Source organism: Polychytrium aggregatum, assembly GCF_025602895.1.
Source record: "Polychytrium aggregatum strain JEL109 chromosome Unknown BJ171scaffold_56, whole genome shotgun sequence".
NCBI classification, from domain to species: Eukaryota; Fungi; Chytridiomycota; class Chytridiomycetes; order Polychytriales; genus Polychytrium; species Polychytrium aggregatum.
In genome coordinates, this window is record NW_026516258.1 from 98,972 (window position 1) to 123,495 (window position 24,524).

The 24,524-nt window shown below is 56.1% G+C and overlaps 9 protein-coding genes and 1 non-coding gene across 10 annotated transcripts; 3 read left to right on the plus strand and 7 right to left on the minus strand.

Annotated features, from left to right (window-relative positions):
- Positions 1-883: 883 nt before the first annotated feature.
- Positions 884-955, minus strand: BJ171DRAFT_t288. The gene has a single exon. It is a non-coding gene; the product is annotated as a tRNA-Asp (tRNA).
- Positions 956-2,979: 2,024 nt separating this feature from the next.
- BJ171DRAFT_586762 (uncharacterized protein) lies at positions 2,980-3,615 on the plus strand (the record flags this gene model as incomplete). The annotated part of the gene is made up of 1 exon (XM_053114411.1): positions 2,980-3,615. The coding sequence occupies one exon, from the start codon at positions 2,980-2,982 to the stop codon at positions 3,613-3,615; it is 636 nt and encodes a 211-aa protein (XP_052962572.1).
- A 328-nt stretch (positions 3,616-3,943) lies between these two features.
- On the minus strand, positions 3,944-7,961 carry BJ171DRAFT_429399 (DNA repair helicase rad25; the record flags this gene model as incomplete). The annotated part of the gene is made up of 11 exons (XM_053107872.1): positions 3,944-4,228; positions 4,475-4,611; positions 4,694-4,907; positions 5,065-5,188; positions 5,291-5,355; positions 5,607-5,930; positions 6,061-6,154; positions 6,274-6,587; positions 6,990-7,052; positions 7,222-7,435; positions 7,627-7,961. The coding sequence occupies 11 exons, from the start codon at positions 7,959-7,961 to the stop codon at positions 3,944-3,946; spliced, it is 2,169 nt and encodes a 722-aa protein (XP_052962573.1).
- A 1,379-nt stretch (positions 7,962-9,340) lies between these two features.
- On the minus strand, positions 9,341-10,396 carry BJ171DRAFT_524662 (uncharacterized protein). Its single transcript, XM_053112608.1, has 2 exons — positions 9,532-10,396; positions 9,341-9,374 (listed from the first exon to the last, which is right to left on the minus strand). Exons 1-2 carry the CDS (start codon positions 10,155-10,157, stop codon positions 9,362-9,364), a joined length of 639 nt encoding a protein of 212 aa, XP_052962574.1. The 5' UTR covers positions 10,158-10,396; the 3' UTR covers positions 9,341-9,361.
- Positions 10,397-10,667: 271 nt separating this feature from the next.
- Positions 10,668-13,909, plus strand: BJ171DRAFT_524663 (uncharacterized protein). The gene is made up of 4 exons (XM_053112609.1): positions 10,668-11,082; positions 11,235-11,342; positions 11,497-13,199; positions 13,378-13,909. The coding sequence occupies exons 1-4, from the start codon at positions 10,770-10,772 to the stop codon at positions 13,552-13,554; spliced, it is 2,301 nt and encodes a 766-aa protein (XP_052962575.1). The 5' UTR covers positions 10,668-10,769; the 3' UTR covers positions 13,555-13,909.
- A 1,052-nt stretch (positions 13,910-14,961) lies between these two features.
- BJ171DRAFT_524671 (uncharacterized protein) lies at positions 14,962-16,121 on the minus strand. Its single transcript, XM_053112610.1, has 2 exons — positions 15,778-16,121; positions 14,962-15,719 (listed from the first exon to the last, which is right to left on the minus strand). The coding sequence occupies exons 1-2, from the start codon at positions 16,055-16,057 to the stop codon at positions 15,040-15,042; spliced, it is 960 nt and encodes a 319-aa protein (XP_052962576.1). The 5' UTR covers positions 16,058-16,121; the 3' UTR covers positions 14,962-15,039.
- Positions 16,122-18,042: 1,921 nt separating this feature from the next.
- BJ171DRAFT_406932 (kinase-like domain-containing protein) lies at positions 18,043-18,804 on the minus strand (the record flags this gene model as incomplete). Its single annotated transcript, XM_053107249.1, has 1 exon — positions 18,043-18,804. A coding segment is annotated over one exon (762 nt), but the record flags the coding sequence as incomplete, so codon positions are not given.
- A 1,573-nt stretch (positions 18,805-20,377) lies between these two features.
- BJ171DRAFT_249881 (uncharacterized protein) lies at positions 20,378-21,761 on the minus strand. Its single transcript, XM_053106675.1, has one exon. The coding sequence runs from the start codon at positions 21,400-21,402 to the stop codon at positions 20,539-20,541; it is 864 nt and encodes a 287-aa protein (XP_052962578.1). The 5' UTR covers positions 21,403-21,761; the 3' UTR covers positions 20,378-20,538.
- Positions 21,649-22,533, plus strand: BJ171DRAFT_249910 (uncharacterized protein). The gene is made up of 2 exons (XM_053106676.1): positions 21,649-22,037; positions 22,163-22,533. Exons 1-2 carry the CDS (start codon positions 21,828-21,830, stop codon positions 22,364-22,366), a joined length of 414 nt encoding a protein of 137 aa, XP_052962579.1. The 5' UTR covers positions 21,649-21,827; the 3' UTR covers positions 22,367-22,533.
- Positions 22,534-22,860: 327 nt separating this feature from the next.
- On the minus strand, positions 22,861-23,355 carry BJ171DRAFT_524697 (uncharacterized protein). The gene is made up of 2 exons (XM_053112611.1): positions 23,054-23,355; positions 22,861-22,903 (listed from the first exon to the last, which is right to left on the minus strand). Exon 1 carries the CDS (start codon positions 23,336-23,338, stop codon positions 23,108-23,110), a length of 231 nt encoding a protein of 76 aa, XP_052962580.1. The 5' UTR covers positions 23,339-23,355; the 3' UTR covers positions 22,861-22,903; positions 23,054-23,107.
- Between the last annotated feature and the right edge of the window lie 1,169 nt (positions 23,356-24,524).

The window sequence follows — 24,524 nt, forward strand, 5'->3', positions numbered from 1 at the left end:
ACCGACAACAGACCCTTGGTTTGTGGCAATACCGCTGCAGACGGCGGATGTGGGACGGACGAATAGGAGCGACAGGTGTGGTGGGGAGCATGTATATCGGATGGTGTGCTTGGCTAGCCGATGGCGAATCAGAGCCTGAGGGGCCCAGGGCATGATCCACCGACCCGAACACAGGATGACACCATCGGACACACCTCGCCGGCTCGTGCTTGTCGGGCTGCTTGCCGGCGACCAGTGAGATCAGGCGGGGCAGGTCACGGAAAAGCAAGATGCTGTTGGGGATAGGCGGCGCAAGAGGCATGGCAACGGCGGCAGCAAGCGCAAACAGGCAGGCGAGGTGCATGGCAAAGTGCACGGCAAGATGCATGGCAAGATGCATGCCAGTGCGAGCGATATCGTCCAGGGTGCATTGGCCACACTCCCGCACAACCGTATCACCAGCCAGAGCCAGAGCCAGAGCAGCCCCAAGCCGGCCGCGGGACAACCGCCACGAGGCAGCCATGCCTCGGGCCTTGGGCATGCAAACAGGGAGCCATGCAGTACGGGTCCACCAAGACAGCACGGCTTGCATACCATCATGGACGAAAGAGGAACAACTGCCCAGTTTGGACGGATTTTGGGTATTCGGCTCATGACCTGTGAATGCGATTCACGCAACACACTCATTCGCCAATTCTCGTCGACTCACATACATCTGAGGCAAACGGCGATAGAAACCCCCGGTCGGTCTGCGAATAGACCACAATCCATCCATATCTCGCTGCCAAGAAGCGTGTCAGATGCGCTTCATCATAGGAAGAGATATCGCTGTGGGCATCTCTGCGCAAAACGATCGGCCGGAGAACGATGAAGGCGCTGTCGAGAATGCAAAGTGCAAAAATATCTCCCAAACAGGGAATCGAACCCTGGTCGCCCGCGTGACAGGCGGGAGTACTAGCCACTATACTATTTGGGATATGCTGAAAATCCAAATTTTGATATTTTCACCGTTGACTGACTTGTGATCAAGACCATCACTCACTGATCATGACCATTCCGTGATTTGAATCAAGGACGCCATTGTGGGCATCGCTACCAGCCCAAAATGCGCTGGGTTTGAGGAGATTCACTCTTGCCCAGGGTCAGAACCAGCGATCGTCGTTTCTTTCTCGCCAGATGGCTCCCCGCAAGCAATGGACACCACCCAGGCGACGGCGATTCAAGCGGCTCGATCTCCAAGGGTGCTCACAGTGCCGTGAAGCCAAGCGACTCGAGAAGATCGAGTATCTTGATATCGAGTTAGTATGGAGCTTCAGGCCTCTGAAATCAGAAAGCGGCTATCCCGTTTCTTTCTGTATTGACTGTGTTTGGCATTTATTAGCAAATCACAGGAAAGTCAATTGTATACAGACATCAAAGTCAGCAATGATCCAACACCCATTAAGATACTGCCCATTTCTGCCTTGACACCGCAGTCTGCGATGGCCAGCGTCCAACAGGCCAATTGCAATCAAAGTTGTCGCCTCGCTAGCCTCTGAGTGGAGCCACCGGGTCACTATCCGGTCTCCGCAATCGACCTGTTGGCGATGACTATTGGACGATCCACCACATCGATCACAATCACAATCACACCGAGTCATTCAATCATCCAATCATCGAGCCACTTTGTATGACGAATCAGGAGCATCGCCCTGCCATTGCAAGCACATATAGATGCGCCATTGCCAGCCGCACCTCCCTTCCTCCCCGGCCAATCGCTCAATCAGATCCAATCAGTACGCTCTGCTCGAGCACTGGAGAAAGCATGTCCTTGCTTTCATTCGTTTTACTGCAGCGATCCTTACCCCCCTTTCGCCTCCGCTCAATCAGGACAACCCCTGTCTCCCAGTAGTGCACCTGATTCCCTGTCCAATCCAATCCCATCCCATCCAATCCAATCCAATCTAGGGACAGGCATGATCGAGTATGCGCCGTCACTCGGTCCGATTGGCCTCCCTTTCTGCTTCTGACAGCACCGAGACTCGACCGGCTGGACCTCCTGTGAGCTTAATGTATCATAAATGAGAGCAGTCCATTGCCTGCCCCATCTCCCATGTACTCAGTCTCCCGTTGGCCCTGGGCTGGCCCTGGGCTGGCCAATGTGGTGATTATCTCACTCTGTGAATGTCGACTCTGGCGGCGGGCGACAGTATGGTCTGTCAGTAGCGAGCGGTGGGAGAAAGGCAGAGGGAGAGGTGGTGTGCTGCATTATCTTGGACATGTTGCGGCAGGAAAAGTCTCCGAACTGCCTTGCATAAGAGCACGGCAAGGCACCCGCAACCGCTCAAGAGGCAGCTCCCTTGGATTAGCACCTCCACTTCCCCTACTTTCGTGCTCTCCGAGGTTGTTTGCTTGCATCCACCGATATCCTCCACCAAGCCATTGATCCCCCACCCTTATCCTCGTTGAATGATGAATATTGCCTTCTTTATTGCGCTCCTGGCCATCTGTGCTCGGCTGCAAGCGATTACCATTCCTTCCGATCGTGAGAATGCCACATTGAGTCGACGCGGCAGCGGTTGTAGCTGTATTGACGCTTGCACCATATGGATATATTGCTCAGGCAGCTATTGCTGCACCATTGACTCTACCTGTGGACGGATCGAGGGATATCACACCTACCCTACCCTCTCTGGGTCCGTATATTACGGACTCTGTACTCCCTCCACTGGGAGCTCCGGCTCGGGCAGTGGCAGCAGCTCCATCAGTCTTTCATCTGGCAACGGGGCTACTTCTGTCTCCTTGGTTACCTCGGTCACTTCCACATCCTCGCCTCGAGCTTCGGCCACTGCAAGCTCCTCTGGCTCCGGATCGAGCTCCAGCTCGGGCACAAAGGTATCTGGTTCAGGCTCCTCGGTCAACTCCGGCTCTTCCGGCACCACTTCAAGCTCGAACGTAGCCTCGCTTGCGTCGTGTACAGCATCCAACTTTCAAACATGGTGCAGCGCAGCGCAGAGTCTCATGAGCTATACCGGTCTTGCAGTCCTGAGTTCGGACTGCACAACGACTCTGTTCCAAAGCCCGGTTGCATTCTCCATGACAATCGACACCTGCAACCAGGATCTGATCTTCTCCAGCGGCTCCGGCTCGAGCCTCGTTCTCAATTTGAATGGGGGCAGCGGAACGTTCCTGGGCTGGCCTCTAAGCTCCCAAGGACTCCAGGTCACCACTTGCTCGGACTATGAGATCCTCAGCTTCACCTTCGGAAATGGTTCTTCTGCCGTGGCCTTGAGTCTCCCCGGAAGTACAGCCAAATGCGGCCTCAAACTTAGCACGGGCGCCATCGTCGGCATAGCCGTTGGTGCTGCAGCCGTCATTGGCATCGCTGCGGGCCTGTTTTTGCTCATTCAGCGAAAGAAACTCACCTTGCGAGGAGTCGTGCAACCCTCCAAACCCCCAAGTAAGACAGGCTACCAGCAACAAGTCGACCAGCCCCAAATGAGCCAGCCGCCAATGTATCAGCAGCCCGTGGCTCAGCAGCAGCCCATGGCTCAGCAGCCCGCTTATCAGCAGCCCGTTTATCAGCAGCCCGTTTATCAGCAGCCCGTTTATCAGCAGCCCGTTTTTCAGCAGCCAATGTCTCAGCAGCCAATCTGAACCCTCCCATCCATTGGATCCTTGGATGAGTTGCTCCTTTTCCTACTCGACAAAGTCAATAGGGCCCTGGTCGTGACCTGCAAGCCATTCCGTCAACATCGTCCGCTTTCTTCTTGGCCTCGTATTGCTCGATATCTTCAATTCACCGCTCATCGCTCGCACTTTATTCACTACCAATCCTCCATTTTTCCATCCTTCTTTCTCCATTCTCCATTCTCCCTTGTGCCTTGCATCCAATTTTTCCACAATCGCGATTGTATTGGACGTCTCTACATGTGCCGCGGACCAGACCGTACCGCATCGAACCCGCAGGCCAGAACAATGCCCGTCACGTCCGATACTCAATATATGCCATCTTGTCTGCTCCAGAAAGTGAGCTGAGGTTGGCCGAGCGTCGCCAAAAGACCGCCTCGGTCTCACCAGACCCGCCGCCGCCACCACCGGCGGTGAGTTCGTCCTCCTGTCCGAGCGCAAGGTAGTCCTCCGGAACCATGTCGTCGTCGGTATCGGTACCGGCGGCTGCCAGAACGGTTTCGAGCAGATCGAGCTGGCTTTCGAGTCGTTGGTAAGGAAATCCTTCCATGGTATCCAGCCCGTCGATCCGGGTGATAATCTGTCGGTGGTCGTTGGTAGGTGTTGGTTGTGGTGAGAAGATGGTCGTGGGACGGGATCAGTGGACGACGAGAAGAATCGCTCGCAACATCTCCGATGATCAGCCCAGACACTGTATCACACGGATTTTCCATTCAAGCCGTACGCAGTGCATTTGGAACCCATTCCACACTGGCCACTTTCAGCTCTTCACACCTTCTTCACATTATGAGGCGCTCCTTATCCAGATCGGCACGGCCATCCGTACCTTAAACTGGTATCCCTGATCCATCAGGAATTGCTGTCGCTTGCGCGCATAGTACATCTCCTCGGTGTCTTGGGTGACAAGGGTGTAAAAGAAGGCGTTGAAGCGCTGGTTGGATGCCTTGGCTCTCAGAATTCGCCCTGCCCGCCATGAAGCCACCAGAGTTAATCTCGCAACAAACGCGCATGTCCGCACTCCCACAGCGAATGTATGCTATCTCACCAAGTCGCTGTGCCTCCTGTCGCCGTGATCCATACTGCGACGATATCTGGATCAGACACGATGCCTCCGGGATGTTGATCGAGGTGTCTCCGACTTTGGACAGGAATATGGTGTTGACGGTCGAGTCGTACTGGAACTGCTGCAGGATGCGCATGCGCTCTGCCGGGCTGGTGGATCCGCAGATGAACGGCCGGTTGAGGCAGTTGGCGTAGTGCTGTGTCCAGAAAGCAAACGTTGCGTTATACACCAGTGTCGAGCGAAGATCATCACAGACCGAGCTATCGTGTGATCCGACCAGCAGCAAGATCCTGAATAGACCCATGAGCGTCGCCACAAGGCACAATTCAGATCCACGGCTCCACGGCTCCAACCTTGAGGGCAAAGATGCTGTCCGAGAAGATGATGGTTTTGTCGCCGCGGCTCTCGTGGTATCGAATCAGGTATTGGCACATCTGGATCTTGTACGGGTGCACGCAGTAGAGCAGCTGACGAGTCCTGTCAACGGCAATGTGCCAGGGAACACGATGAAGCCAATGATGGCGGTGGTGGTGACGACAGCGAGGTATTCACGGTCCCGTCAGAGATTGACGCGCTCACCTTGATTTCGCATTGAGATACTCCCGATAAAACGCAGTCGTCATCTTGCACCAAACTTCGGCGCACTGGGTTCGGGATGGAGTACAAGCGGGGTTGCTGCAGTTAGACAACGGCCACAACCAGCAACAGCAACACCAGCAACACCAGCAACACCAGCAACACCAGCAACACCAGCAACACCAGCAACACCAGCAACACCAGCAACACCAGCAACACCAGCAACACCAGCAACACCAGCAACACCAGCAACACTCGCAACCGCGGCATGTCGAGCCAACCCGCTCGCCACAGGTAGCTTGAGTCGCGGGACACCGACCTGCACCCGGGCGATGAAGCCGTTGGACTCGAGATCCATCCAGTTGGCTTCGTACAGCTTGGGTCCGATCAAGTAGTTGAGGTTCTCGATTTTGTTGTCTTCCCGGACGAGTGTGGCGGTCAGGCCCAGTTTTGTGTGCGCCGGCACGATCGTGAGCACCTTGCGGAAGATCTCGGCCGGCACGACATGGACCTCGTCCAAGAGAATAAAGCCCCACTCGTGCGACTGGATAAAGGACATGATCTTGGCTGCATCGTACGCACGCTTGCCGGAGAAGGCAATCATTGTGTATGTCGAGACGAGGATGCCTGTGGGGGTCGAGAACTGCAGGCGTTGGACAGACAACGTCAGAGACGAGTGCGACTGAGTGCAGCTGAGTGCAGCGGGGAATGTGGGCAACTGGCGAGATTTGCTCATGGCTGCGCTTGCGATCGCGGCCACACAGCCACTGTACCTGCTCCTTATACGACGACGTGAACTTGGCAATCTGCTCATCCCGGACCGTCGACCAGTGCCGGAACTCCTTGGCCCATTGCTCGACCGAAACGCTGAAACAGGACCCCATGTCAGTCGGCCAGCAGATACATCCAACCACCATACGACCGTATTTTACTTTTGTATCCGCTGGATTCAACAGCCCCATCGATGCAGATTTACATAGGCTTACGATGAGGTGCAGAGGACCAGACAGCTTCGCTTGATCGTGCAGGCCGCCGTAACTCCAACCAGGGTCTTGCCCGCGCCGCAAGGCAACACGATGATGCCGGATCGGCTGCGCCCGTTGCTGAACATCTTGCTGAGCCCCGTTTCCTGATAAGGTCGCAGCTTGGTGGTAGCCTTGAGATCAATGTCCAGTATGGGCATATCAGGTCCGTTTTCGGCATTGAAGTCGTACTCCTCCAGGATCGGATAGGACAGCTCGCTGCATCTGAGTTTGACATTCTCGACCTGGCCCTTGTCGATCTCGAATGAGTGAAGGTACTCGACTGGCGCAGGCGCCTGTGGTGGGTCCGGAAGATGATCTGCCGCAGCCCGGGAAGCCGAGGGCACCACAGCATCCGAGACATCATGGATCGATTCGGCTGGTGGTGGTAGCGGTGGTGGACCGGGCGCTCCGGATACTTGTGGCTGGGACAGCAACGGCGGCGGTGGAGGCGGCCGATTCGCTCCGGCCTCATCAGTGTCAAAACCAGTGTCGAGGTCAAGGTCGAGATCAAGATCAAAGTCCGGGTCAAGGTCAAAACCGAGGTGGAGGTTGAGGTCCAGATCCAGATCCAGATCCAGATCCAGATCCATGTCGGAGCGCAAGTTGGCATCCGAGTCTTGATTCAGAGGGCCTGTGGGCGGTATCCGCTCAGAAGAATCGGCCATGATCTCGTTCACTGGATCATCCGTGCTCTCGACGTCATCGTGTTCATGGTCTGCCAGAGCCAGGACACCTGGATGCTGGGATGTGGACCTATGACGCGGAGAAAGGGGTCGAGCATGGGACATCAGCACAGATACATGGGGATCAGGGTGGCGCACTGAGGCCCGAGGATATCGGGCGCGATCGATCGATGGCAATACTCAACTGCAAAATTTGCGATACTGGTGCTCGGTTGTCGGCAAAGACGTTGGATGCCTTGGGTGCCTCATAGACAAAGAAGCCGCGATCGGCTGGGGGCGGCTGCGGCAAACCCGGCTCGACTTCGCCTTCGGAGTATTCTGACAGCGTATCTGCCGCGGACCGAGTGAGGAGGGCATCGGGATGAATGCGGGCGCCGTAGATGACTGGATCACGCAGTAGCGTATCCAGGACGTTCGGGTCCTTGGACTCGAGGAAAAATCTGAAGGCGATCGATACAGGGTGAGTGGGGCTGGGGTGTGCTCTGTCAATGGCGGATGCTCGGACCGGACCACCCAGCATGGATGGTCCTGGTTGAGCGATCAAACTCGGGCGGTCTGGCTGAGACGATAGCGTTCGGCGGGCCAGGGAATGCAGCGATGCTGGTTGAGCGGTAGACGCATGACTCCTTACCGGTTCTTTTTGAGGACGAGCTTGACCCGCCCAAAGGATTCGGTGTGAAGGGTGATAAAGTCGACCATGCCTTCGGGCAAATCCGGCTCCTTGGAAAACAGCCGCAAGCAGCCGAGGATGTCAGCGAGCGAAAGCCCGTTGGAGACGGCGGCATAGAGCGAGTATTTGGTGATGGCGTATTCGTGGATGTGGGTCAGCCGAGAGACGGGCTCGGCAACGGTGGAGATGAAATCGAGGGCCCAGGACGAGGTTGGAGAGAAGGCCTCGACGAGGATGTGAAAGGTCCTGGGGTCGATGTAGAAGGGGCGGATGTGGTGGTCTTGTTTGAGTGGCATGCTGGGGTTGGAGACAGAAGCGAGCGGCGGCCGAACAGTGGGCTTTTTATCGCTATGGTCAGTTGCTGTGGTCGGTGGTATCGGTTGTTGCCCTCGGGTGCCGTGGTCGGGTGGCGGGGCGGCTGCATGCGATGGTGCGAGAACGAAGCTGTGTTGAGATGATGCAAGAGAGCAGCTGATGAGCTCAAGGGCAGATGGATGATTCAAGGGCGGATGGGCGTGCCCAAGGGATTGGCTGCGAGGGCGGGCTTCCATGAGTGCTGCGCACGGCGATCTGGCTGACGGCGAGGCCGACAGAGACCAACGGGCTGTCCAATAGGGTGTGAAGTGGATAATCCATTGGATAGCCTATTGAATTATCCATTGGATAGCTTATTGAATTATCCATTGGATAAACCATTGAATTCTCCAATTCTCCTTTCGGTCGATGAGGAGTCGTTTGATGCATCGCCGCACCGCCCCATGCATCGCCGCATGTTCATGGCCGAGCCCATGTCTCTTCTGGCGTCGTCGATCCAGGCCCATGTGTGCCCCATGCTGCCGGTGTTTCATCCCGATCGACGCTTCCGCACCGCTCGTGGTCAGGCCATAGCCCATGGCGGCAGACTCATAAGGCACGACCACCGCTCCCCGGCGCATGGGAGAATGGGGAGCCATCGTCGGCCGTCTCTGCGACACGACGGACACTGCCGAACAGCGCATCGCCCCTCGCTCTTGAGCATCCCTCCCCCCTCGATTCCAACCAACGAGGGATATGGACAAGACATGCGACCAAGAGACGTGATGTGGTCGGATACAATTCGCGGCTGCCAACTTCGTCCCGGGCAGGCCAGCCCCTGCGTCTCTCGCGAATCTCATGGCGCACAACGGCAATCCCCCAAGAGACGGCGCCCCCGCGTGTCCACCGCAGGTTGCGCCACAACCCGAGTGCCTTGTGCAGGCGACGCGGGACTTTGGCTTCCCACGCACAGCAGATCTAGCGCTTGTTGCGTCCCGATGCATGTGGGAAGCACAAAACGGTGTTCCCTCCCAGCGCAATGTCCCACGAGCCCATTCGCGGTATCTGACTGGTCCGTGCTGGAGAACACAACCCGGATGCGGTCGCTCCCCCCGTGCAGCAAGTCCAAGCCCGCGATCGTGTGACAAACAGTCGGCACAGCACACACAAGATGCCTGTGCCTCGGCAGGCACACCATTGGAGTTGCGGGAATGCTATTCCGATAATACAGCGAGAAAGGAGGCGATGCAAGGAGCGTCGCCATGGGGGTTGTTGTGAACCTTTCTGTTCGCACGGCTGCTTTGCACTCTTCGACGAAACAGTCGCTCGATCGCCCGAGGGAGAAAGTATAAATATCCGCCTGTCTCGCCGTGCCCTGGAAACCACATCTCAATCCCCGTCCTCAGAGCAACCAGGTCTGTTTCTTGCACCGAGGACAGAATCGCTCGCGCTCCTGCGCTTCCCACTCGATTACTACCCGTGCGACCACTTCTGTCGCCGTGCTTCTCGTCAACCCTCGGCTGGCCAGTACTGCTTCGACTCACATTCTTCTGTTGCTCCTTTGCTGTGCAGATCCCAAGTTTCCACTCGACACTCTCCTCATCACATTCAATATGCAGTTCAAGCTTGCTGGTCTCGTTGCCCTCGTCGCCGCCTCCGCCGTCCAGGCTCAAAGCACTGTCACCGGTGCCCAACTGTGTGCCTCTGCCGGCCTGTGCATCAAGGACACCAGCGGCAACTACTGCTACGACGATGTCATTAGCAACCTCCAGATGGCACAAACGGCCACGGATGCTGCCACCATCCAGAAGTACCTCTGCACCGAGTGCCTCCGCGAAATCATTTTGTGGTTCGAAGCCAATCCCACCACCTCCGCCGCTGCTGCTGCCCAGTTCCAGAGCCTGACCCCGCAGCTTGATCAGCTTTGCGGTGCCAACTTCTTGCCTACCTCCCCCGCCCCCGCTCCCGTTCCCATTTCCCCTGCTCCCGTCCCGATTTCTCCTGCTCCCGTTCCTGTCTCCCCTGCTCCCGTCCCGGTCTCTCCTGCCCCTGCTGTTGCCACCCCCGCCAAGAGCTCCGCTAGCACTTCCAAGTTCTCGCTGGGTGCCGCTCTCGTCGGTGGTGCTGCCCTCGCTGCCTTGATGCTGTAAGATAGTCCCGGCCACCTCCCCTGGTCTGGTGCTGTCTGTTGTGTGCATCCCCACCACAACGACCCCCAACCTCACCCGCACGGCCGTCCCTCGTCTCCGTCCAACCACTGTTTCTATGATTCAACGGAGCTCTACCTTCCTGTCGCCGCTATGAGGCTTTCGTTTGATGTATGGTGTAACTTGCCCATCCCGTCTGGATGAGCTAATGAACGCTATGAATCCTGCATCAGCACAATTCCCGCCGAGAAAAAAGTAAATAAACCGGGGACATTCTGTATTTTTCAGAACATGTCTTATCCGAGTATGTGGGGGTTGCATTCCAAGTGAAGCCTGTATTCAGCCAGATTCACCGATCCCCACCGGCCGATCGACATTGCCGTGACTGATCATGCGGACATGTCCCTGGGTTTTGTTGGTGCTGCGACCCTGGGCCGTGGTGTACCAGCCCCATCCATGCCAGCCGAGCCAAGAAAATCGGGTGGGGTGGGGGCGGTGACGATTGCGTGTCACTTGGCACATTCCACTTGCGTTTTCTTCCCCCCCTCTGAACTCACTCCCCGTCCTGCGAGCCCACCTTCTTCCCATCTTGCTCTGGGCTGCCCACATACCCCGCCCCAGCTCACAGTCTCTCGTCTCCCTCCCCACTATTCACGCCGGCCCATGGACCCCACCAGCAACAGCAGCAGCAATGGCGCCATCATCGCCATCGGTGTCCTCGTTGCTGCTCTGCAAAAGACCCTCAACGGCGGCGCCATGGCCGAGAACCTGATCTCCGTCGCCATCAGCATCCTCGGCTACCAGCTTCCGATGCTCCGGGGGCGCCTTCCCTCTGCCGACTGCGGCATATTCTACCGCAATATCGAGCGTGGCGAGCAACGCATGGTCCTGGGCTGGCTCAACGAGTGTGCCATCCTTTGCAGTTTGCATCGTGAGCAGCCCCCTGTCCCAAGCCCGGCAACGACCGCAGCCCCTCGTATGTTGGGTTCCTTCTCTCCTGCCAGCTGCAGTGTCCATCCATGCCTCCGATATGCTGCCGCCTCCGCCGCCGCTGTACGGCAGTGCTATACTCCTTCCATGTCGGCTTTCTGCTAACCTCGCCCTGGCATGGGGATTCCTATGCTCCAGCACAGGTCCGCTCTGGTCAAAGAACCACGCCCGACTTCAATCATGGTGACCCGGAACCAACTCCATTGCTCGACAATCGCTCCACCTATAGCCTTGTGCTCAACACGGGTGAGCGTCGTCTTTCTGCATCGTCTTTCTGCATCGTCTTTCTGCATCGTCTTTCTGCATCGTCTTTCTGCATCGTCTTTGTGCATCGTCTTTCCAACCAACTCAAACGCCTGTCTTTGCTCGGCTCTAACCCATCGGTGCTTCCTTTGGCCAGGCGCCGCTGCCGATGACGACGACGACGACGACGACTCTAGCGAGGATGAGCAGGACAGTACCGAGAAGGAAAACTCGGAGAGACTGGCAGCATACGAGGCTCAAGTCGGCCGCTGGGCGCACGCCACCTTTGGCATGATCAATTTTGTCTCGTCCGTCCCCTCCAGCATCAATCCCACCGGCTCGAATATAGTCAGCGAGTCCAGGACCACAAAAGATCAATACCTGGACCAAATCACCTTCGAGAACGAAAACAAGTACATGATCTCCAAGTTTGCCGGCAATATCCGCAAGATGACCCGCCGCGAGCTCATCACTCTGGTCGAGGGCCTATGGAGGGCAGCACTCAAGTCCCGCACCAACAAGATCGACATTTGGGGCAAGCGCTTGCTCAGGGACCTCCGCAAGTGGAAAGGCGAGGCACAGGAGCCCACGCCCGAGCCCGACTTGATCTGGAGAGCCAACAAGCGAGCCATTTCGGCAATGTCCAACTCCATCAACTCGCTTTCCTTTGATGAGCCTCTCGAGAGCCTCACTGGAGCTGAAAGGCAGGTCCGGCGGCTGTGGTTGGACTGTCTCTTTGGAAAGGATGCTCATCCCACTCTGGATGATATCGCGCACATCAAATCCGGCGACTTTTCTCACCTTTCCACCGACTTGCTCAAGCACTACACCGCCTACAAGGCAGCGGCGTACACCCTCCAGACCCTCGATCAAGCCAAGGAGCACGAAGACTACTGTGTCGTTGCTGGATACAGCCGCGACTCGCTCTCGAACCTGCTCAACACCCTGGGCCTACGCAGCCCTGTCAACGACCTCAAGAGCGCCCACGCCGAGCACACGGGCGAGGGCGGCCCCTTCTCGGCCCGAAAGACTTTCCACTGGTGGTCGGCGGCTCTGCGGTGCATCCTCGAGATTGCGATCGCGGCCATGCTGACGGCCATCCTCGGCATGGGTCCGCTGGTGGCCATGAGTACGTCGCGGCTGCTCCTCGTCCGCGCGGGGTTCTTCCCGGTCGGAGCGCCCTGTGCCGACCACTTTATCGAAGACGCCGAGGTCTTTTCGAACGGCAGCGGCCGCGACGAGTGGTGGGCTCTGATCAAACTCCGCCAGCCACTGCACGTGTGGACCCAGCTCGGTTCACTCGCACTTGCCGAGCTCAGCATCGTCATCAGCGTTTGGTTCCTGGTCGAGAACCAGCACGAGTCGATCGGCTATTACTACGTCTGCAACGACTCGCGTCTGAGCGTATGGCTGCCTCAGGCCATCGGCGCCATCGTCTCGGTCATGGTTGTGCTCGCGGGCTTGGCCATGGTCGCTCCTCACGCGATCCGTGACAAGTTCCGGCCGCTGTACTATTATGTGGAGAAGCATTCGCTTGCCGTCCGTGTGCCCGAGGACTCTTTCCCATCCAAGAGCGACAAACATGGCGACCACAGCAACCACGACAACCACGACGACGACGACGGCAGCAGCAGCACCCGCACCCGCTCGTCGTTTTCGACCGGCAGCCTCTACGAGAGCCTCAACCGCAGCCTTGGAATCAAGAAGCAAACGCGCCGGCCCACAAAGATCTTTAGCCGGACTATCCTCAAGGACTATCCCGCGATCTCGGGCTACGAGTGGGCCTATATGATTGTCTGTGTTATGATTGCAACAGTCGTGGCTTGCTATGCGTTTTTGTCAAAGGAGCGATTCAACCAGGTAAGCGACACACAGATGTACCCCTCTTGTTGTTGTTGCTTTGATTAGCTGGTGCTGTTGCTCCTAGGGGGATGCGGGGATGCGGGGATGCGGGGATGTGTGGTCCGTTGGCTCGGTCACGCCTCCGGCTCTACTTTGCCGCCGAGTGTAGGGAACTCACTCGCTCACTCTTTTGCAGACGGTCTACGAGTTTTCCGCCTTGGTCCTCTGGGGCTTTGGCGAGGCGATGAACCCGCACATGCGCCAGGGTCGGAACATTGTGACCCACGAAATCATTGCGTACATCATGGCCTTCATCAGTCTGCTTGTCGGGGCCACCTGTGGCCAAGGACGCAAGTTTACCTTGGGTGCTTGAAATCACCCCCTTCGTTCGCTTTTCGAATCGCCTCCGATCGAAACTTCCCTCCCCCATTCATTTTCGAAAGTGTCGAGTTGTACCTCTAAACTCCTGAATTGATCATGCTCAATCTGCCGCTTGTTCGGTCGCTACCACATCATGTACACGTAATGAAACTAGGCAGTGTATAAATGAGGGAGCGGCGCACCGCTTTCTGGTTCCTGAAAATGCATCTATTGATTTCAAATGAGGTGGTGGACTCTTGAAGGTATGGATTGTCGACATAACTCCAAGAACAACTGGACCTGGAACGACCAAATGTTAGGAGGTCAGGCAATGTTGGAGTAATAAAGACTCTCCAACTGGTTCAATATTGCGAAAGGCCAATGGTTGACAGCGGAGAAACGAGCATGTCTCTTGGTTGGATCGATGTTTGCGTTGGCGGAACCAATTGAACAGGTCATTGGACTTTGCGGGTTGACGGGGCGATGCGGTATGATACGGTGAACCGAACAAACTTGTCACCAAGCCATACCGCCTGTGGAAGGTTTTCTTTATTTCGAAATTCAAGCTATCAAGGCCTGGTCGGCCGTAGCAGTACATGATGTAGGAAAGGAAGGCAGTGATCAGCCTATCGAACAGCTTGAGAGAGATGAGAGCTGTATGCCCTCGTCTCTCGCTCTGCTTCGGCCATGCCGCCTATCGCCTGGGGGGTTTCCACCCCGCCTTGGCGATGATCAGCGTCTTGAACACTCTTCGGAGTGTTCGCCACAGGAGATGGACATCCGGGTCTTGCCAGTCGAACCTTCTCATGCGATTCAGCTCGTGGTAGCCAACTATGTTCGTCAGGTCCAGGAGCTTGTCGATCGGGCCGACCTTTTCGTGGCCGCTTTCTTGCCACTCGGGGTGCCGCAGCTTGAGCTCGTCCACTATCCGTTGCCACGAGCCGCCTCTTCCGACGCAGCTCTGGGTGTGGGTCCGGCACATCGCGACGAACTCTCCTCGGCTCTTCGTGCAGGAGACACACAGCCGATAGTGGCCATACGGGTGTCCGGGGAAGGCACCGAGGGTCCATCTTACCATCATGTTGTGATAGGGATCTGGACTTTTCCTTCCACACCAACATCGACGACGACCTGCCCAGCCTTGGATGGGATTGGGAGAGCGATCAGAGTGTCGACTTGCTCTCGGACACAACACCAAGCATCGATCTGATCGACGATGCCGACCTGAGCCCGGACCTGGTCTCGGACGACGACCTCGGGCTCGGAGTCACACTGCTCCCAGCGAGCAGCAGGAGAGGCAGCCCTCTCCCTACACCGAGCAGTGACAGAGCGACTGGGGCGCTGAGAGGCACGAGGCCACGACAGCGACCCCAACGAACAAAGCCGTGGATGGGCTTTGAGGAGATCCCGGAGAGGAGCTCCCATGGCCAGAGAGAGAGGATCCCCGAACGGGACCTGGAGACATGCGAGTCCCAGTGGGACCTCTTGGAGGAAGTGTTCACCCGCATGGCTCGCCGTGTGGGCTGGAGAGTCGGCGAGAGCCGCAACAGGGGTGTGTGAGCTTGCTTGTACGCCCACTGTTAGGTTCCGCATGGTGATGATGGCTTGTTGTCTTGGATATACAACTAACGATAACCTCAACCGATTCGCCAGTCGAGATCTCCAGCTCTGTCTGGAAACTCGGTGGTTCTGGCCACATGCGAGACGGGTTCATTGGTTCCGCTGCAACGACCACTGTGGTCGGGTTTGAGCCCAAGTTTGGCGGCAGAAGCGAACCTATGCCCGAATTCCCATGGCATAGTGACGCTGTATTTCGACCATCGAAGTTCAATTGTGATACACACTTGGACTGCATTCGGTTTCCGTGCAGTTTCAGCGGAAAAACTTTGTGAACTTCTCGACTTTGGCGGCTCTCTCGGCCTTCTTGGCTTCCTTGGCCTTTCGTTCTTCCTCGGCTCTCCTGGCTGCTTCTACTTTTCTCGCTTCTTCGGCCCTTCTCGCTGCTTCTGTGGCTCGTTTGCCTTCCTCTGCGACTTTGCGCTCTTGTCCTTGGTAGAAGGCAGTCAGGACTGGACCGGCGTGGACCGCAGCGGCACGGGTCGGGGACTCGGGACCTGGCGAGTTGCTGAGGTAGTTGGCGAATGCAATCAAGACCTCGGGGGTGCTGGAGTAAATTGGCTGTGGGAGTGTTAGTTTGGTGCTGGCTGGTTTGGGATGAGGGAGTGGTTGGACATACCAGGATGTGGCTGGCAACTGCGTCGCTGGGAGGACCAAGGTAGAGTGGCAATTTGAGGGCGTGGGTGCCGTGGCGAATCCATTGGAAGTAGTTGTCGATTTGGATCCACTCGGGGGAAGTGAGTGTTGGGAGACGGTTGGTTGCTGGGGCAAAGTTGGGCGATTGATCGAAAGAACGAAGCCATTGGCTGCCTTGGCGGACCCAGACGAAATTTTCCGATGAGGCGGTGGACTTGATGTAGTTGCCATCGGACGAGATCGCCACGGACTCCACCCAGCATGTGTGTCCTGTCAGGGTGTGCATCACATGGCCACTGGTTACATCCCACACCTTGATGGTCTTGTCATTGGAGCCAGAGGCAAGCCACTTGCCATCGGGTGATATTGCCACAGAGTACACACTCCATGTATGTCCATGGAGGACTTGCTTCAGTTGGCCAGTGATGGCATCCCACACCCTGATGGTCATATCCCATGAGCCAGAGGCAATCCACTTGCCATCGGGTGATATTGCCACAGAGGCCACAAAACTTTTGTGTCCATGGAGGGTTTGCTTCACCTGGCCAGTGGAAATATTCCATATCTTGACAGTGCTGTCACGAGAGCCAGACACAATCCACTTGCCATCAGGCGAGATCGCCACAGAGAACACAATGTCTGGGTGTCCTTCGAGAGTTTTCTTCAGACTGCTTGAGACTGTATCCAAAATTTTGATTCTGTTGTAGTCGCCCCTCTCCACAATTGCCACAAACGTGCCATCTGGTGAGATAGCCGAACGCCACACTTTTCCCATGTAATCGGTGAATGTTCTCTTGATATCCCCGGTGCTGGCATCGATATGCTTGATTGTACAATCTGACTCGACAACTACGATGGTCTTGCCATCAGGTGTAGTCGTGATGGCCGCGGCACCAGCATGAGTCCACTTCAACTTGTCGGTAGCGACATCTCGCACCCTGATTGCTCCGTTACTTGCCCAAGTTGCAATCCAGGTGCCGTCGGGAGGAGTTTCGACAGATATTACTTTTCCATCGATTGTTTCGATAAGCCGATCCAGACTGGCCCAGGTGCTCTTGACTCCAAGCGTGACCAGGAACGGAATCTTGTCCTCGAGTTGGGCGGCATATGTCTTGTATATCGCCGTCTCCTTCGGGGTGAAGGCATAACCCGAGTTGTACACCTGAGGTGCACTCTTGCTGATCGGATCGGCAAACTCGCAGATGAATCGATACGTGTCCTTGATCAATTCCTTCGTGGTGTCGTCAAAGGCAGTATTTGGTGCCATTTCGAGTATTTCCTCCAGCGCGTGGAGCTGGGTTGTCAATTCCGGAATCACCCCGATGAGTGAGCCTGCCTCCAGCCAGTAGAACACATGGCTGGCGAGAAACTGGCTGAGCGAATCGCCCAAACTAGAAGCACGGTACTGCTTCCAGATCTGCCTGTCAACCGATTCTTCGTTGACGCACCACACAAAGTGTGTGATCCAGTGGGCGACGCTGTATCGCAGCGATGGTATGATCTTGGCTCTGACTCGGCCCTCGAGGTCCGGGATCTTGTGGTGAAAGTCGTAGATCCCACAGATGTTGATCACTGGCTCGTGGGAGAGGATCGACAGCAGGCACTGGGAGGCGAACGCCATATGAAACTTGGGAGAAACGTGGAAAGGCTCCTCGACAGACTCCACTCCAATCAGATAGGCAACAATCGACTTATGTTTCTGGGCCTTGGCCGCTGAGTTGCCTTGCTTGTCGTGGCTCAGTTTGCCGGGATCGAGAACGGGTCCGAGTTCCTTGATGCACCGACGGACGATTCTGATGTCGATGCCAAAGAGGTCAGCAATCATTCGGATAGTCAGGGGAGACTGCGACGCGGCGATGGCCGAGATGAACAGGGGGAGCTGCTGATTGTGGGACTGGGCATAGACCCCAGCAAAGGCTCGCTGGTAGCTGGCACTATCGTTCTCGTTGGCGACGGTGAACCAGAGATCAAACTGGTCGTCATCATCTTCGTCGGAATCAAAATCGGCATCGCCACCGAAATGGAGCAGCTGTAGTGCGTCTGCCAGGTTTTTGACAGGAACTGGTTTGGACGTGAGCACTGCAGCAGCAGGAGGTGTCCGTGGCGTCAATGGTTCGGGAAAGGACACCCTGGGAGTGGACACCTGCTGGATCGGCTGGAACGACTCGGACCGACGAGGGGTGACGATAATGGGTCTCTGTTCTCCGTCTTGAGAGGGGAAGAGATCTGTGGACTGGCGGAGGATGGTGAGGATCTCGGGGAACTTGGGACGTTGCGCGGGATCGTGGTGCCAGCAGCGCTCAATCAAATCTCGGATAACATCGGGGATGCCGTCGAACTGCTTGGGTCGATTTCCTTTAACGACTTGGGACTCGATGACCCTCTCCCTCATTGGCTGACCGTCGTTGGTGACCCAGATAGGTTTGCAATCGCTGAAGACCTCGTACAGGGTGATGCCAAATGCATACACATCGGTGGCCTTCGAAGACCCAGCCATCGTTTCGTCATCGAGCATTTCCGGTGCCATATACTCGAGAGTGCCGCCAGTCGGCTGGTCGCGGCGGGTTCTGTTGGCCGAGGCCGAGGTGTGCTTGGTGCGGGACATGCCAAAGTCGGTCACGACGGCACTGAATGTCCCATCCAGCAGCACATTGAGAGACTTGAGGTCGCCGTGGACAATGTTGTTGCCGTGGAGATAGGCCATGCCAGAGGCGACTTGATACAGGAGCCGGACCTTCTCACTTAGGGGACGAGGTTCAGGAGCGGAGGCAAAGTGGTTGTGGAGAGTGCCGTTGGGCATGAACGGAGAGACCATGAAGGGCTTGGCGGTGGTGTCGCATGCACCGAGGAGCTGGAGGACATGAGGATGACTGAGTCTGTGCCAGATGCCGATCTCCCGTCCAAAGTCGGCGAGCTCGTTCTGGTTGTAGCCTCGATAGAGCTGCTTGACGGCGACAGGGGCGCCGTAGTATGAGGCCTTGAAAACCTCGCCAAAGCCGCCGGCTGCGAGTGGGGTGGCAGACCGGTCGGTGATGGCATCAACGGGAATGTACCAGGGTTTGTCGGTCATTGCCGAAACGGGATGAGTTCAGGCGGAGGCGAAAACGGAGGATGCCCCCTGGACGAAGGAAAGGGGCCAATCCCCGCTTTTATGGCCAGAAATGCGCCACCAAGGCGGGTGTCGCCAACTGGACTCTGCCACTTCACAATCGGGCTGGAAGCGGCCGACCAGGCTCAAACACAGGCTCAAATAGTGTCGTTCTCCGGGTGATCAATCTTCGGCTGCATATAGTCTGCAGCAGTACCATCGAGGTAGGATAAGGCGTATAACACATCCTTCTCAGACTGGAAGGCCCATATGCCTGGCGGCAGAGCCGCGGCCAGCATGGCGGACTTCGGATCCTGGGCGGTAAGGAAGTCATCGACATCGCCGGGAGCGCCAAGGTAGTGGAGACCTGCACGACGGATCCGAGCGGGAGCAGGAGGGAGCTGGTGAAGCTTTGGAGAGAACGGGTGTTCCCTGCGGACTGGGGGTGATCACGGCCTGGATGGCCTGGAGATGGGACTCAGAGAGGTCAGAGGAGGAAGACATGGACAACAGGACGGGAGCCAAATCGAGGTAAGTGGGGTTGCTGAAGGTCTTACCAAGTATCAAGACCCGATGGGGGCTGAACTGGGCACGGAGTGTCAAGCTGGCATCGGTTTGAGGCAAATGGTGATGGAGGAGCAGAGATCTGCTGGGGAGTGGGGAGGGGCAAGTCCGCTGCTCCAGCAGCGGCGAGGGCAGAAACCCCCGGATATGAATATCGCGAGCAGGCGACGAGCCAAAATGCAATCCACCACGGAGCAAAACCCCTATCTCCAATCGTGGGGATCGAACCCAGGTAGCCTTTGTGTGAGCCACTGGATCGGAAGAATGATGGATGATTCCAGGGTATGTGTCTGGGATGAATACAAGGGTTCGACCTGCCAGACTCCACGATGTCGGTGTCCAAACTGCTTTCTTGCCAACACTCTCCGGCAGAAGTGGAAGCACCGCCGAACCAAGGGCAGAACTCTCGCCGCCACATACCTCACACCCACGACGACAGCGATGATGATGCCCCCAGAAGATGTTCGGGTTGGTCGAAATGTAGTCGGTAGAGTCAGAAAACGCCATGCTGAGCAATGCATTATCTTGTGTATAAGTCAATAATAACGTTTGCAGCAATCACCACGACGCTCATTCCATCTGGCGCAAGGCGAGCTCTGCATCAGAATCGCCAAGTCCAGCTGCTCTGGCGTACAGTTCCTTGGCCACCACTGGGTTTCTGGTGACACCCACAACATCGGAATATCGGCGAGCCAGGTGTCGCATCGCTGGGGAAAGCTCCTTTGGGATATCGCTGATGACGGCGTTGACCTGGTTGTCATCCAAGTCATTGAGGTACTTGAAGCGGATCACCTCAAACGAGAACTCTGACCCAAGTGCGGCTGCTTGAGTGTGCAATTCGAACGACATGATAATGGAGCAACTGTACCACGGCCAGACTGGTAGCATGTTGCGAGTCCCGAGATGCCCTCAGCAAATGACTGATCAGCTGCCTTGGAGAAGAACTCGAATGCCTTGTCGTTGTCCTTCTCTACACCATCATCCTCAAAGTACGCACAGGTGAGGTTGTACTGTGCGCTCGAATGTCCTTGATCGACGGCTTTCTTGAACCATGATACTGCAATGTGGCTGTCTCTGACGATGCCGATACTGTCATAGTAGAGGGTGCCAATGCCATTCCGAGCACAGGCCAGACCACCATCGGCTGCGAGGACAAGCCGTTTGAGGCACCTGGTCGAGTCCTTGTCGACATAAATGCCATTGAGGTAGCCGCATTCCAAACTCGAAGCAGCCAGTGAGGTTCTTCACTTCGGCCGCCTTTCGGAAGTTGAAGAATGCTTCTTGGTGATTCTTGGGGACTCCGATGCCATCTCGGTAGCATCGACCAAGACGAACCTGTGACTCGGCGTTGTTCCTCGCGGCCAGGATGGAATACACCTTTGCAGCCAAAACAGGATCTTGCTGGTCGAGGATGCTGTTGGTGAGATAGGGCCCGATCGGGATGATTGATCCATTGGGCTGCTTCTCTAGCCTGGCGACTTTCACATGGTCGATTGGGAGACCAATGCCATTCTGGAAGCGAACTCCCAGTGTGTACTGCGAGGGTAGATGACCATGCTCGCAAGCCTTCATGAACCACTTGGATGCGATGCCGTCGTTATTCTCGACGCCATCTCCCTTTGCGTAGTGGTACGCCAGTTTTGCCATGGACGAGACACATAGCATTCCCAGCATTGACCAAGGCCACGATGAAGCTCCTCTGTGGCTGTGCCGGGTGGTCTGGAATGCATGGATGTGGTATTCTCTTGGGCATTGCCAAGTGTGCTCTTCTTGGCAATCTGGGAGAATGATACAGGTGGTGACTTGCGTTTGGTATGATGGAATGCGATGGAATGCGATGTGGGCGGAGCAGTGGGCGTAAATGGTGCTGGCCTCGTCCGAAGAGCGATGCTGGGCCAGGACGAACTCGGTGTTGTATGAGTCTCTGCCCATGCGAGCACAGTCGGTGCATTTCATCTGGCCGTCGGCTCCTCAGGACTTGCCGTTTGCCGCTGCTGCCGCCGTCGTGCCAGTGGCCCCCTGGTCTTGCACCAGCCAAGCGTCCGGACGAAGGCTCTGGTGTGTCAGGTCGTCCAGTTGGCAGGGTCTTGAATGGCACCCGAGTTGAACATGCCGACGATGGCCTCCAGGTTCGATAGCATCATGATGGCGCGGGACTTGTATGCGTCTCGGAACTGCGGGTTGATCCAGCTGCAGACGCCCTTGTAGGTTGTGGTGGCATAGCGATAGATGCTCTCTTCCAAGACCTCGGCGTGGTCGGGCGTCTTTGCCTGGAGGGTCTGCAGGGCGATGCTACGCTGCGAGTCCATCGGGTGCTATTGCATATGCCGAGGATGAAACCCTTACAGCGTTTTTTCTGACACGCCCTTCGCAGCAGACCAATGTCAAGTCAAATCTGGATCATCGTGGCCGTTATCGCTCTGTGCTGCGTCTCCTCATCGCTCCTGACTGCAAGTGGAGGATTTGGGCTCTATCAGTACAACAAGACCCACTCGACAACACCATGGTCTTGCGTCTACGTCCCGACCATCAAGATGTACACCGTTGCACGATCAACCAGAACAACGCCGAGTGCATGTACAACACCGACAGTAATGGCTGCTATTATTTCCCAGTGAACCCGGGTGCCGCCACAGGTGATGGTAGTGTCAGTCCGATGGATGAGTGTGCTAACATGATCCAAAATGTACCCACACCGACCACGCTGGCTTCCCAGCAGACGCTGAATCTCGACATTTACACCTGCGGACCCAACTCGACCAACAACAAGCTCTGGAACCGCACAGGATACGAAGCAGCGAGCGACCCGTGTGATGTCATTATGAAAAGTGACAATCGCTCGATCACCAATTTACTCTTTGCGCCAAGCACGATCACCATCAACTTGGCATATCCACCACATGCTGCGGCTAATTCTTGAGTTTGCTCACGATGGATGCTGGCGATGGCATACCGCCCGGTCCGCTGCTGCCGCTCCCAGAATCGATGCTCTGGTAAGCATAATACCCGATGGCTGCAATCGACGAGATGCAGCAGCAACAACAGAGACATGCAGCAACCAGGGCAATGATCGCTGTCGAGTCGAGACCGGAAGTCGTCTGGTCAAGCGAGAACTGGCTCGATGTCTTGGTTGTGTTGCCCTGTGCGATTTGAGTGATGGCTTTGTTGTCGAGCATGCACTGCTGGTATGATTTGTTGGAGTTGGACTGAATGATGCCGGTTGCTGTGGCACAGGGTGCGAGCTGGTTCTCATTGATGGGAGGCTGAGACCGCTATCGGCCTGCTCGAGCGGTTGGGGACAATTGTGGATTCTATTGATCAGCTAACATGTATATCCAATGACAACGATCACAGCCAAGTATCCAAGTCGGTTCACTGGAACGGGTATCTCTTGTGATGGAGGGTGTGTGGTTACCATCGAACGACAACAAAACGCAGTCAGTGGATCAATACACATGTACATCATGACGCCTAGCGATGGAACTGTCACTTGAGATCTGGAGCGAGATCGCCTCGTTCCTCGACACCCGATCGTGGTTGACATTGACACACTTGCCATCGATTCCTCGCATTTCATCAACCCGCATGGGTGGATATGATCTCCCAGTGCTACACCAACACCCGCAGACGCTCTCTGATCCAAGTGGTCATGCGACCGATCTCATTGATATGGCGTATGATAAAGCCGTATAGTGCATTGCTTTGTCGTCTCCTCATGGATCACCATCCTGTCTACCACTGCCTGGTTCATCCTTACTGATTCAACCACATGCTCCAACTTACTGCTGTCACTGGCCTCTCTGCATCGGCGCTGACCACGAATACCAGAAATAACGAAACACCACAGGATCATCTGATGCGATCCCTTTTCTGCGGACCAGAGTCGCAGCATTCCAAGAGAACCGAGATTACATTCACGAACCAACTTCGGTCCAAGACTGCATTTCATGGCCGAGTCACTCATCTCACTCTCATCGACCATCGACCCAGTTCTATCCCATAGCCTGGGACAAGGACGACCCTTGGTCTCAACTTCGTCCAGTACCCCTCCTCCTCCCAGGAGTCCATGCATTGCTTGCCCCTCCATACTTGAACCACAACACCCTGGTGGAAGCCTCGCGCAAGTGATCTTGGCCATGACCTCTGCAATCTGGATTACATCTTGTCCGACCATCAAGCTGGTGTTGGTTCTGGTGTGCTGGGAGATGCAAGGGAATGAGAAAATATGAGGGAACTAGGATGGATATGGTTGTGAGCACTGAGTTTGAGATGTGGGTTCGATTCATGTTCGATTCATGTTCGATGAATGTTCGATTCCATGTTCAATGCATGTGGCAGTGCAAAGAACAACGACTCCAGCCATCAAACCATCGGATCGAGCCAGGCTTGTGTGTGTGTGTGTGTTCAATGGCCAGTGTATGGCCTGCCAGTGCTTGGCTTGCTTCTCCACAAATTCCCTCTGTCCCCTGTCCATCGCCATCATCCACTTTCCTCCTTCCCACATTCAACATGGCCAGCATGAACGAGCCTGCTTCAACCACCAGGTCATCTCCCCAGCTCTCCCTCGAACACAACCCAGACATCTTCACCATCATCTGCTGCAACGACGGCTTCCAACTCGCACTCGACTTGAACACAATCAAGACCCTCCTCCGAGTGTGCAAACGAGTCCGTCCTCTCCTGAGCCTCAAGCTGCCTCGCTTTCACAGCTGGTGTCAGAATGCAGGATTGTGTCATCCAGACGGACAGCTAAAGTTCGGCCTCACACCAAGCGACCAGATGGCTGTATCGCTGCGCTACGATGAACAGGCCACAGCCGACCGATCCTGGCTCGTTACTTTGGCAGAGCAGGGCAATGCTGTGGCCTCGTATTTCCTGGCACGGATCCTTCAAGTCGAACTCGCCATCGATCCGCCAGCAGACAAATCAGAGGCCATCCGCCAGCGAATCTTCCGCCATTTGGAGATCGCCGCCAACACAAGCCACACAATGTCACAGTTCCACTTGACCCAGTGTTATTATCAAGGTGTCGGGGTCGACGAAGACCACACCAAAGCTGTCGATATGTTTCGCAGTCT